The sequence below is a fragment of the Colletotrichum fioriniae genome (genome assembly GCF_027942845.1).
Source record: "Colletotrichum fioriniae strain IMI 355084 chromosome Unknown scaffold_22, whole genome shotgun sequence".
In the NCBI taxonomy this organism is placed as follows: Eukaryota; Fungi; Ascomycota; class Sordariomycetes; order Glomerellales; family Glomerellaceae; genus Colletotrichum; species Colletotrichum fioriniae.
Genome location: NW_027076858.1, coordinates 203,206 through 216,693, shown reverse-complemented (window position 1 = coordinate 216,693; position 13,488 = coordinate 203,206). Strand labels below are relative to the sequence as shown.

At 23.5% G+C, this 13,488-nt stretch overlaps 2 protein-coding genes across 2 annotated transcripts; one reads left to right on the top strand and one right to left on the bottom strand.

Moving 5' to 3' along the window:
- Positions 1-240: 240 nt before the first annotated feature.
- N0V96_012170 (uncharacterized protein) lies at positions 241-1,299 on the top strand (the record flags this gene model as incomplete). The annotated part of the gene is made up of 1 exon (XM_065759531.1): positions 241-1,299. One exon carries the CDS (start codon positions 241-243, stop codon positions 1,297-1,299), a length of 1,059 nt encoding a protein of 352 aa, XP_065611868.1.
- A 156-nt stretch (positions 1,300-1,455) lies between these two features.
- Positions 1,456-2,124, bottom strand: N0V96_012169 (uncharacterized protein; the record flags this gene model as incomplete). Its single annotated transcript, XM_065759530.1, has 2 exons — positions 1,456-1,931; positions 2,010-2,124. 2 exons carry the CDS (start codon positions 2,122-2,124, stop codon positions 1,456-1,458), a joined length of 591 nt encoding a protein of 196 aa, XP_065611867.1.
- Between the last annotated feature and the right edge of the window lie 11,364 nt (positions 2,125-13,488).

Sequence of the window (13,488 nt, the reverse complement as noted above, 5' to 3'; positions counted from 1 at the left end):
ACTGAAAGGCGCTGCATTTAGTGCGATGAACAGAAGCCCGCCTGCTCGGCATGTGCAAGGCGCCAGACGCATTGTCGTTACGCGCCTCGTTCAAACTGTAGATCACAGAGCAACGCATCGCCCGCGAACGGTCTTGAGAAAACTGAGCAAATGAACACTATCGAGCAGCATTACCGAGTCACGAAAGAGGGGGAAGAGACAATGCTGTGCGATCTTCGTCCGCGATACACGAGCCAAGAGATGGAACATTTGCGCCTCCTACACCACTACTCCAACTTCACCGTCGAATCATTCGCCACAACGTTCCAGCTCGAGGGTCGTGCCTGTCGGTCCCTGCGACTAGATATTCCCCAGCTCGCTTTCCATAACCACTTCCTTATGGACGCCATCTTCTCGGTCGCCCTACTGCACCTATCAAGCACTGACGAGTGGATGAAAGACGGCTTGCCGCAGCTGGTCCTGTACCGAGATCAGGCTTTCCGTCGTTTGCGTATACAACTCATGCGCAGCTCGCAGGTCCTAATGGTAGAGAGACCAGATGATAACTTTCGGGCCGTAGTAGCGACATCGATTCTGCTAGCCGTCACGGCTCTCGCCACGGATCGATTTTCCGAGAACAAGGGGATCTGGTTGACAAACTACCTGGCCTTGAGCATAGGTCCACGAACGATTTTACCTCGGAGAAGGACGACGCCGAGCAGCTCCTCCAGCGCTGGGCGAGGGAGAGGAGACAAGAGAACGAGCGACAAGGATTCGGACTTCAGTCACCCCTGTCCCGTGACCGTCGTGCCCGATCTTGAGCTAGTTCAAATGGGCATCGACGAGAGCGACGAGGACTGGGGCCATATCGATGACCTTCGGCGCGCAGTCAAGGGCATTAAGAGGCTATTTGGCGCGCTCTTCTGTCCAGAGTGCGATGCCTTGTCCCGCGTCTCTGACGTCGCAAGACAGCCCTGTATCGCGTACAAAGTCCGAACATGGCCCTTTGTGTTTGTCACGTCCGGATTGGTTGATATGGCGCGCAAGGAGCGGCCACGGGCTCTCGTTGTCATGGCCTACTATCTCGCTTTTTTCCCTTGGCTGCCGCAGACGTGGTTGTACCGAGACGTCGCCCCGGCAGACATGGATAAGCTTACCGAAGCCGTAGGACCCTCATGGCAGAGTTGTTTAGCGGCCCCCAAAGTTGCTGTGCTGGTGAAAGACCTGAATCTGCTCACACCCTTCTTGTCTGGGCTCGCGAATTGTCAGGGCACGAGCGGTGAACCTTCTCATGAGGGGTTTTTTGATGGTATAGATTGAGGTCTTCAGTCTAAAAGTCTATCAAGATGTATTGTACATCTATCTAAGCGGCTTCAATACGTAGAAGGAGGGTTAAGCAGAGTTGAATTCTTTAATCACCAAAGCAGAGCAAATGTTTGGATGCACCTTCTCTGAATCCCCTCCCGAGCGGCATACTCAGGACCCGCGTCCTATGCTCTGCAAGGGGAGAAGTTGTTTCTTTCCTGGAACGTACTTGGCCGGGTGGAAGACAGCAGTAATGGCCACAACACCGAGCATGAGCAGGGCATCAAAGATGTAGAGAAAAACCTCGGTGCCGAGCAATACGCCGTCATTTCCCTCGACGTACTCAGCCAGTCGGAACAGCGAGCGAACAAATATCATGACGCTGGCAATATAGAGAACGCTCATGACGCCCCTCCAGCCACTGAACAGTCGCCGCCATCCCGCCTGTGCCTCCTCATCCATCACGGCTGGCGGCATATGCCTTGACACTCTGAGGTGGAACACGGCCGAGGCGATGACGAACAAGCCAAAGAACATGAGCTGAACAGCCAGTCCGAGTAGGATGACCGTCTTTCCTGTGTTCATGGTGCTACTGCTGGCCAACATGCCAGCGCCCATGATCTGTACAATGAAGGAGAGAATATCGCCTATGACAAAAGTCTTCGTGAGCCGCGAAGGCTTTATAGGAGAGAACGATTCGGACCGGAGATGGATGATGAGACGACCAAGGACCATATAGATGGATGCTGCGAAGAGTGCGGGTGCCACAAGGAGGCAAAGTGTCTGGATCATAAAGAAGCCGATTACGTCGGGGGCGTTGGAGGAGAGAAAACGGCCCATGTAGCCGACCAGCTCCACTAGGCCGGTCCCATGTCAGTCGGGGATTTCTATGAATTTGATTCCACTCGAGGGAGGCAGCGACTGAGTAGTGAGGAGGAGCTTACAGATGCATCCGATCAGCATTGGTGTAAAGTACCACGCTCGCTTGCGGATAATGATGTAAAGGTGCCATGCGCCGCCGATAACGAAGGCAACAAAAAATATCATAGCAGCTGCCCCGGATGGGGAGTACTTGTAGAGATTCATTTCGACCGGGAAAAATTACTATTGTAACTTGAGTTTGTTGAAAAGTATTGGGAAGTTGTCCGTTTTGTCGTGCCCAAGCGACAGTTTGCGTTGATCGGCTGGGAAGAAGTTCGTGCAACCGTCAGCCTGATATCAAGGACCTCGATTGAACAAAGATATTCTTCGAGGTATTTGTATACTTCTCTACTCGTTAATCATTAAGAGACCAGCCATCGTGGCTCGCATCCTGGCTCCTCGCATCTCGCACCTCGCATCTCGCACCTCGCATTTCGCATCTGACAATCTCCACAGAGGCGTGGCTATATCCCAATGCTCACAGCTAAGCGCCATCCATTGACCCGTCTTCTTACAGGCCTGACCTTCAATGTTCCATTTTGAGATACGCGTAACGTGCTTGCAATTTATTTACATTTACATGACTTCTTCACCTCAATTGTCATTGGACTCATAAACTTATCACCGACAGCAACAAGCTGTGCGCTTGGACTGTTATTATCTATTGTCTCTCTTCCAATGCATCTGGGGAAATTGCTTGACCGGTGCGATCAGATCTTAGAACGCTCTACATAAGGTAGAAATGGTAAGTCTTACCTAGATGATCAAGCCCAGATCGCCCTTTTAGGTACGAGCTTTTGCAAAGTAGATGCGCTATTTCTTCACTGATCAAAGAATATCCGCACATTACAGGGGTGATTCAGAGGAGCAGACGAGTCAGACTCTTAAAACCCTCCAAAGCCCGACAGGAATACATTTTGTCTAGTCAAAGCCGTGCAGTTTCTTCCAAGTCCTTGAACCTAAATGTCATAGCAAAACCAAGATTACAAATCTTCATATCAATTACTTTACTATGCACAAGCGATGGTTTGCTTCTCTTGAGCTATCTTCAATCCTTTACGCATCTCATTCTCTAACGTATCTCTTGGACCCTAGCGAATTCGGTCGCTGGGTCGTCCTGTTAAAGATCTTGCTCACTAAATCATTAGTAAATTATTAAGTATCAACGTTATTGAAGTTACCGGTAGTCTTAGAGCTATAGAAGTTTCTAAGTAATAGCTATAGGCTATTAAAGTTATTTAATCCCTATTGTTATTATATTATACTTATAATACAATAGTTAGGGTGTTATTAAAATTAAGTTTATATAGCTCTCGTCCCTTTAGTGTCTAGCCCGCCTTATTAAGGGCTATCTTCGCCTTTATAAATTAATTAATTTAATAAGGTTAATAATATATATTCTTACTAAATAATAAACTTTATAACTAATTATAACTATTATTAAGTAATTATATTAATATAGCTTGAATTATTAATTATTATATATTATAATATAATATATTAATTAGGTTTTAAATAACTAAAAACTACTTTCTTTTTTCCGCTTTATTTAATAACTTTAAAATATTCTTTTTAATTTTTTTTAATCTATTATTACGCTATAATTTTAAAATACTAATAATATTTCAAAAATTAATTAAGTATTTTAAAACTATATTATATAGATTAGTTTTTTAATAATGGAGTACTTATAAAAACATTAACGTTATTTCAGATTTTTAAATTAATAATAGCTAGTTTATACTCTTTTTAATAATTTCTTTATAAATTAAAATTATTAAATATAATATTAATAAAATCAAAGTTTTAGTTATTAAAAAAGCCTTAATAGTTAATAATCTCTAGGTATTTTAGTATTTTAATACTAAATAATTAACGATAATAACAATAATACTAATAATAATAATAATAATAAACAGTAAGAGAAGAATTTTTAATTTTAATAAAGAAAACGAGGTAATATATATATATATATATATAAGTTAAAGTTAAAAAAGTAAATATTAATAAGGGTAGTATTATTTTAATAATAATAACGAGGGTATTTTTAATATTATTATTATAAGCTATTATTATTTAGAGGGCTATAAACTTAGCTAAGCATATAGTTAATAGAATAATCACGTTATAGATTTAAGATTAATATTAATTAATTTATAATTATAAACTTTATCAAAAAGAAAATTAAGAAGATAGAAAATCTAAAAAATAGTTATTAAAATAATAGAGGGTATTTACTAATATTATATATTAATATTATATAAAAACATATTAAAAATCGCTCGAGTAGCTAATAAAAAATAAAATAGTAAAATATATATATATATATTTAAATAAATAAAAAAAATAATACGTTTATTATTATAAAATCTTATAATATATATAATATATTTAAATATAGTTTTTAAATGAAAAGAAGTTATTTATAATAAATAATTGAAAAATATATAAAGATTTAAAATCCGTAGTTATAAACTTTATAAGAGGGAAAGTTAAAAAAGTAAAAATTCTAAAAAAAAGTGTATTAAAATAGTAAAAGTATTTGTTAATACTATATATTAATATTATATAAACGATATCAAGAATTGCCCGAGCAGCTAGTAAAAGCAAAATAATAAAATAAATATAAGAATTTAAAATTAATAATATTATTATTTAATAAATATAAGTTTAAATATTAGTTTTTTTATTTTCATAAAAGGCTATTATTATTTTATTAATTTTAATAAAAATTAAAGTTTATGATCTTTAGGTTATCCTTTTAAATTAGTAAAGAGAGTATTTAATAAAGTTTATAAGATTTAAAAGTTACTTAAATACTCTTTTTAAGGGGCAGGGGTACTACTTACGTTTGTTATATATATATATTAAATACCTAAGTTAATAATAACTACCTCTCTAACTCTTTAAATATATCATTACTAATTTCTAATTTAAGCCTATACTAAGCTATGTAACTAGATATAAATAAGTAACTAAAAACTTTAAGACTTTCTAAGCTAACTTATATTAAATTAACTATAAGAAACTAATTTAATAATAAGCCTATGCTACGGCTAGCTAGTTATGATAAGTATATTAATAAAAGTTAAGGCTATAAGTACTAAATAAATAGTATTATAATTATAAATAGCCTTTTTAAAATTATATTTATAAATTATAAAATAAGTAAGGTTTTAATAATTAATTATAGTTTTATTAAAAGGGGTTTAAATTAAAATAGTTAAAAAATAATTATAAAATTTAATATTAAGTTAATTATTAAAAAAAGCTATAAAAAGTCTATTCTCGAGCCTAGCTCAGGGCTATATTATATATAAATCTCGTTTTTAAATCTATTTTTTTATAATACTTTACTTTATATATTAATAATTACTTTATTATTTAACTACTCTTTATTTATATATAATATATTTTATAATTCTTTTACGCTAAAGAATAACTCTTATATCTTTAATTTAATATATATATAATATATTATAATTATTATAAGCTTATGGGAGTAGGCCTTAGTTTTAATTATATATATTAAGTTATAATATCAAATCTTCTTCTTAAAAATCTAATCCTATAAAGTTATAAATAAATCAACGCGTTTTTTTATTAATTAATTTAAGTTTATTTAAATATATTATTAAAATATCCGCTAATTTCTTAGCTTATTATTACTTTAAATTAGCCTTATAAATTAAAGAGCATAGCTTTAAAATCGTATTACTTTATACGTTTTATTATTTAGTTATTTAGAAATATAGAATACCTAACTAAATATTAAAATATTATAAATATACTCGTTATAACTATTTTATAATACATTAGCTAGCGTAATTTATAATTATAAATCCCTTTTCGTTTTCTTATAGTATTACTTTTCATTAATAAGCGGGTAATAGATTATTCCTTAATTAAAGCTAATTATTTAGAATATAAAAAGAACGTAAAAAAGCTTTTTTTTTAAAAAAATAAATAAAAAACTTTACGTTAAGTATAAACTAATATAAATAAGTCTTTATTAAAATTAAATTGCTTATAGAAAGTAAAAAATAAAAATAGTTTTTAAAAAGGGTAAGGTAATCCTTAGTCCTTTTAAAAAAAGAGGTAGTTTTTTTAGAAAATCTTTTATAATATAAAAAGCGTAGTATAATAATACTTTTAGTATAATTAATTAAGACGTTATAATAACTAAGAGTTTTAAGTTTAATTTTAATTTTAATACTTTTTTAAAAGTTATTAAAAACTCTAAAGGTTTATAATAACTTTTTATATATTCCTTTTATATTTTTAACTTTTTTATTTAATTAAGAATTATTATATTTTATTTTTATTTTTATAACTAATATTTTATTTAATTTTATGTTTTAGTTGGTTAAGTTCTATAATAATATATATTCTTTATATATAAACCCTTCAATATTAATTTAAAAAATAAAATATAAGAAGCTAAATAATATTTATTATATCTAGGAGTCTGAATTTATAATTAATCTTTAAAACTCTTTAAATAATTTCAAAACGTTTAAGTTTGTTATAATTTAATTTATTATTTAGTTATTTTATTTTAATATTATAATAGAAAAAAGTAAATACTATCCTCTTGTTTTTAAAATTAATATTTTTAATTTTTAATTTATTTGCGTTTTTTTATATATTAATATATAAACTCGAGATTTAAAAAATACGTTTTTTCAAATATTTTAAAGTTTTATTACGTTTATTATTATTTTTATAGTTTTTAATCTTTATTATACTTCTTTATATATTATTAATTAAAATCCGTAGTTTAAATAAAACAGGGGCTTTTCTTATATTTTTATTAATTATATCATTATATACAAATTAACCTATTAATAGTAATATTACTTAATTATTTTAATTATAGTTTATATAATACTAAAGGTATATTTTAAAGATTTAATTAACTCTTTTTATTTAACTATTAGTTAATAAATAAAAAGCAGTTAATAATTTACAATTTATACTAAGTTACGAAATTAAGGATTTCTAAAACTTTAAAATAAATAAAGTAGTTTTACTAAAAAAATAATTTTTTTAATATATTATAAATAATAATTATATTTTTTAAAAAAAGTATATATAATAATTCTTTTATTTTATTAATTTCTTTATAAAAATTAAAATAAGCGAACTTAATAAATAAATTAATTATAACTAGGATATTATTATATTATACGTTTATAAATAGTTTTTTAAACTTTAATAATTTAATAATAAAATCTTATAAAATAGATTTTTATACTTTTATATATAGTTATAATAATTATAGTCCGTAATAGTGTTTATATAGGCTATTTTTTTTTCTTATATATATTATACAATTTATAATTATGTTAATAACTTTAATATATATAATAGATTTATTATAATACTTACGAATTCGTTTTTATATATTAATAACTTTTTAATAACTATATACGGGTATATTATAAATATTTATAATAAACTTAGAGGGTCAAATTTTTTATTAAGTTAATATTAATTTTTTTGATTATTATAAAAAAATATTATAATTAATATAAAACGATTATTATTCTTTATTTAAAAAAAACTTATATATTTTAAAAAAATTATAACTTCGTAATTAGGCCTTTTATTAAGAGCGTTTATTTTATTATTTTCTAAACGTTTTTAATTAATAATTCGAAAATTAAATTTAAATAAAAACTTACTCTATTTAATTTATTAATTATTTAAGCTTTTATTTATTATAAAGTTTACAAAGTTTTTTATAATTTATATAAGTTATAATTTCGTATTTTATTTTAAAAAGCTATAGTTTTTATTTTTTTAAAAATACTTTAATAATAATTATTAGTTTTTTTATTATAAGTTTACTAATTTAGTTTTATTTTATAAAATACTTTAAAATAAAAAATAATATAAATAAAGTTCTTTTTATTTATCTTATTATCTTAAAATTATTTTTTATAATAAAGTCCGAGGTATTAGTCTTAATTTTAAAAGGTTTTTAAAGATTTAAAATTATAATAACTAATTTTAAAAGAATTATATTTAAACTTTAATACATACTTTTTTTATATATAAAGTCTTAAATAAATAAGTTATTTTTCATATTAAGTTATTAAAAAGTTTAATAATATTAATATAGTTTTTAAAAATAATTAATAAAAATTAATAAATTTTAAAATAATTTATATATTTTTAATATTTTATAATATAGGCTAGTTCTTAACTATATTTATTTTCAATCCCTTAATAAAATAATTTACTAGGGTAATACCGTATATTATATATCAAAAAAAACTAAGTATATTACACTCTATACTTAATTACTAACTAAAATAGTTAACTAACTTAACTATTTTCTCTTTTTTATTAATAGCTCCCAACCTTTTATTATATAATTCTAACTATTTAAAAAAATAAGCTTTATTTATTTTAATATATATAAGACCTCTTAATATTAGCTTATATAAGTAACTAGGTTTAATATAATTTCTTTTTTATATAAATATTATTATTACTTAGGGGGGCTCGTAAGAGCTATTTTAAGTACTAACTTATTACCCTAACCTTTTATATTTCTAGTTTACTTATTTTAATTATTATAACTAAGCTAGTACTAATTTAGTATATTTTATTATTAATATTAGCCCTGGCTATTTATAGCGTTCGTATTATTATTTAGCTAAATTCTATATTATTAAAAAGTTTTTTTATTATTTTTTTTAATATATTTATATTAATTATAATAATTATAATATTAAACTAACTAAAAAAGTACCTAGCCTAAGGGGAAGAGACTTATTAAAAGGTATTATTAAAGAGCCCTAGCCCACTAATTATTAACTATATATTAAATATAGATTTATATATTAACGGGCTTATTTAATAATTTATTTAGTAATTTACTTAGTTTAAATAGAGAGTAGTTTATAAATAATATAGGAAATAATAAGAATAAAAAAAATCTTTACGAGCTATAATTAACTAAATATTAGCCTTTTTTAGCCCTTTTTTCTAAAAACCTTTATATTATTATTAAAGTTTAGAACTTTTATAATTAAAGGCTACTTTTAACTTTTTATAACTAACCTTTATAATTAACCTTTTTAATTAGTATTACTATATAAAATAACTTATTTATCCCGAATTATATAATAACTTTTAAATTAAAATTATTATATTAAGTTAAAGCACGTATTTAGGGTATATTATACGTACTATATAATCAAAAAAAGTATATTATATTATATAATTTGTTTAAAAGCCTAATCCCGTTAAAGTCGATCTTTTATACTTATAAAGCCGGAAAAAAAACCACTATATATTTATTTTTTAAAGTTTATATATAGATTTATTTTAATATAATAGTATATTTAAAAAAGTTTATATTTTTTATATATAGAACTTATACTTAAAGAGTTTAATATATAATTTAGTACTTTAAAGTTTTTAAAATACTAAATAAATATACTTTTTATATATTTCAAAGTTAGGGAAAAGACAATATTATTAATATAAACAATAATGAAAAAATATTAACGTACTCCCGGAGTATATAATTAACTATTATTTAAAGAGTTATTAAGATATTAATAAGTCTAAAAAGTATAATAAAATATTTAAAAAATCCTTTATAAGTTCGGAATACCGTTTTTTTATTCGTTTTTTTTAAATACGGATTTAATTAAATATTCTTTTAAAATTTATTATAATAAATTAATTAGCTCCGTATAGTAAATCTCTTAGCTTAGTAATAAGTAGTAAGGAATAATAATTCTTTTTTATAATCTTTTTAAAGTTTTTTTATAATTAATAATAAGTCTTAATTTTTCTTTTTTTTTATATAAAGAATAAGAGAAATCTTATAAAAAGAATTTAATAATTAAATATATCTCTTTTTAAATTTCTTATTAATATATTTATTAAAATACTTTTCCTTTTTAATTTTTAAAGTATAATAAATAAAACCTAAGTTATATTTCTTTTTTAAATTCGATCTCTATATTTTAATTATTATATTTTAATAATTCTATTTCTTTAAGTTTTATAAATAGTCTTATATATTTTTTAGTATTTTTTTAAATATAATTTAAAGTCGTTCTAATTCTTAATTACTCGTATTAAATATAAACTTTTTAAAAACTTCTTATTATTTTAATAAAAGTTATATATTATAGTTTTATATATTTTTTAAAAAATTATAAATAATTTATTTAAACCTTTTTTAATAAGTTATTTAGTAACTAAATTTACTTATTAAACCTAGCTAAGTATTTAATTTATTTATAAACTATACTTTTATATTTACAGAAGTCCTTTAAATAATATTAATATTTTTAATCTTTATAATATTATATTATAATTATTTTTATTCATTATTAATATATATCGAGAGGTATATAATTACTTAATTAATATATCTATTATTATAATTAACTAGTTCCTCTTTTACTATTTATAATTAATATAAATTATTCTTTTATATTTATAATAATGAAATTTATTTATTATTCTTAATAATACAGAGCTTTTTTTATATATTAGTATGAATTATAATACGTAGTTTTTATTTATATATATTAAGCTTAACTATTAAATATACCTCATTATATCATTTAATTATATATAAGAACTTAATTTTAATACTTACCTTTTATCGTTTTTTTATAATTAGCTTTTTTAGTTTTTTTAATATTCGGTTTTAAATCTTTTTTTTATTTAGTTTATTTTTATTATTATTTTAAGCTTATATTTTATAAACGTAATAAACTTAGTATTAATTATATTTATATTCTTATGAATATATATTTTAATTATATTAATAATTTATAAAAAAACTTAGTTTTAGTTTAAAAATCATTTTACTTATTCTATTAAAATATATAAGTATTTAGTTTAGTAATTAGTTATTAATATAAATATTTTTTAATAAGTTAATTATTACGTTTTTATAAATAAAAGTAACTAATCTTTTCAAGTAAGAGGTATTAAAATATTTATTATTTAAATACTTTATTTAAAATTACTTCTTATAAAATATATGTTTAATATTAAATAAAGAGCTATTTCTTTTTATTTAGGATATTATAAGAACTTTTTTAAATTCTATTATTCTATAAAATTATAATATTTATTTATTATTAAATCAGTTAATATTTTTATATTAACTTTATTAAAATTCTTTTTAGAGCTAATATTATTAATATTAAAATAAAGTCCGTAATTAAATTTTATTTAAATATATTATTAAATAACGTCATGAGGTTTGTTTAAGTTATATACTAATATTCTATTAAAAATAAAGTTATTAGGGCCCGCATAAGGTTTTTTATTAAATTAAAAAAATAATTCTTTTTTAAAATTCTTTAAAATTAAGGTTTAATTTCTTAATCATTTTAATTTTATTTTTATATAATAAGTTTTAAACTATTTTTTTAATTTTATAAATAAAGTTTTTATTACTATTTTTCGTTTTATTATATAAATAGACTTAATTAGAATTTTTTTTTAAGTTAGGTTTTCTTAGTTTAAAAAGCTTTTATTAGTTATTATTTCGTTATATTATATAAATAAGGTTATTTATAATTTCTATATTAGGTCTTTTTTGTTTTTTTTAAATTAAAGAGTTATTCTCTTATACTTATTAATCGTCTTTATTTAATTCGTTTTTTAAAGAAGTAAAAGGTATTTTTTTATAATAGGGTTTGTTTTAGTTTCTTTTTTCATATTTTTATAAATTTAAAAAAGTATAGTAATATACTTAATATTATTTCTAAGGGTATATAGTTAATATATCAAAATAACGTTTTCTTTAGTTATTATAACTAATATTTTAATAAGTAATAAAGTAGTATTATATCCTAATTATCTATTATTTATAAACTTTTTTAGTATACTATCTTATTTACTTTTTATTATTTTAATCTATAAAGTAGTTATTATTATAATAAATATTTATAAGAGCTATTTATAAAAAGACTTCTTAATTTATAATATTAATTTATTTTCTAAGAACTAAGTAGTATTAAATATACTCAGGTTATTAATAGTTTTTAATTATATATCCTAGTTTATTATAATTATAATATTTAATATCTTTTTTTAATATAGTTATTTTTCTAATAATACTAAGATTTATAAATCCGTTATAATAATTAATAGTGGTTATTAAAAGTCGATATTTTTTATTTAATATTAAGTTTAAGTTAGTTATTTTAAGCGTTCTAACTCTTACGTTCGAGGTATTACTTATAAAGTTAATTATTAATCTAAATTATTATATTTACGTACTTATAAAGTTTATTAAGTTATTTCTTGCGTAAGAGTTTATTTTTTAACTTCTTTTTTTTAACTATAATATAATAATATTATAAGTACTTTATTATTTTAGTTAAACTTAAAGGTAATTTATTAGAATTCTAACGCGTATTTATTAATAAATTCTTTATATTTAAAATTTAAAAGTTTTTATTTAGTAACTCGTTTTTATTAAGGGTTTAAACTAAATAAGAGCGTACTTTTTTTAAAAAAAAGGTTATATAATAAACTTTATTTATTTTAATAATAAATAAAGTTTTATAATAATATAATAAGCCTTAGTTTAAATAAGGAATTTTTTAAAGTATATCTAGAGACTTATTATAAAGTTCTAATTTAGAATACTTAGTTCTAAGTATTAAAAAAGGCCAGGGGCGTTAATAATTAACTATAAAATTATTTATTTTTATTTTTTAAGTTTAAATATTATATTATATTATTATTAAATAATAAGTATAGTTATTTAAGTAAGTTATATAATATTATTATTATTAATAGTTAATATATTCGTATTATTTAGTTAGTTTTAATAAAATAAATTTATTAAATAAGAGGAATTAAAGTATTATAATTAGCTAATTATAATAAGTATATTTAATAGAAATTAAGGTTATAAATACTAAATAAATAGTATTATAATTATAAATAACTTTTTTATAATTATACTTATAAATTATAAAATAAATAAGGCTTTAATAATTAATTATAGTTTTATTAAGAGGGTCTTTTATAAAAATAACTAAAAAGTAATTATAAAATTTAATATTAAGTTAATTATTAAAAAAAGCTATAGAAATCTATTCTCAAGCTTAAGTAGAATTCATTTTATATATAAATCTTATTTTTAATATATTTTTCTATAATATTATTATTTATTATTATTTAACTATTTATTAAATAGTTATCTATCTTATTTATATATAATTATTTATTCTATTTTTTTTATAAGTATTCATTTATTATTTTATTATATAATTATAA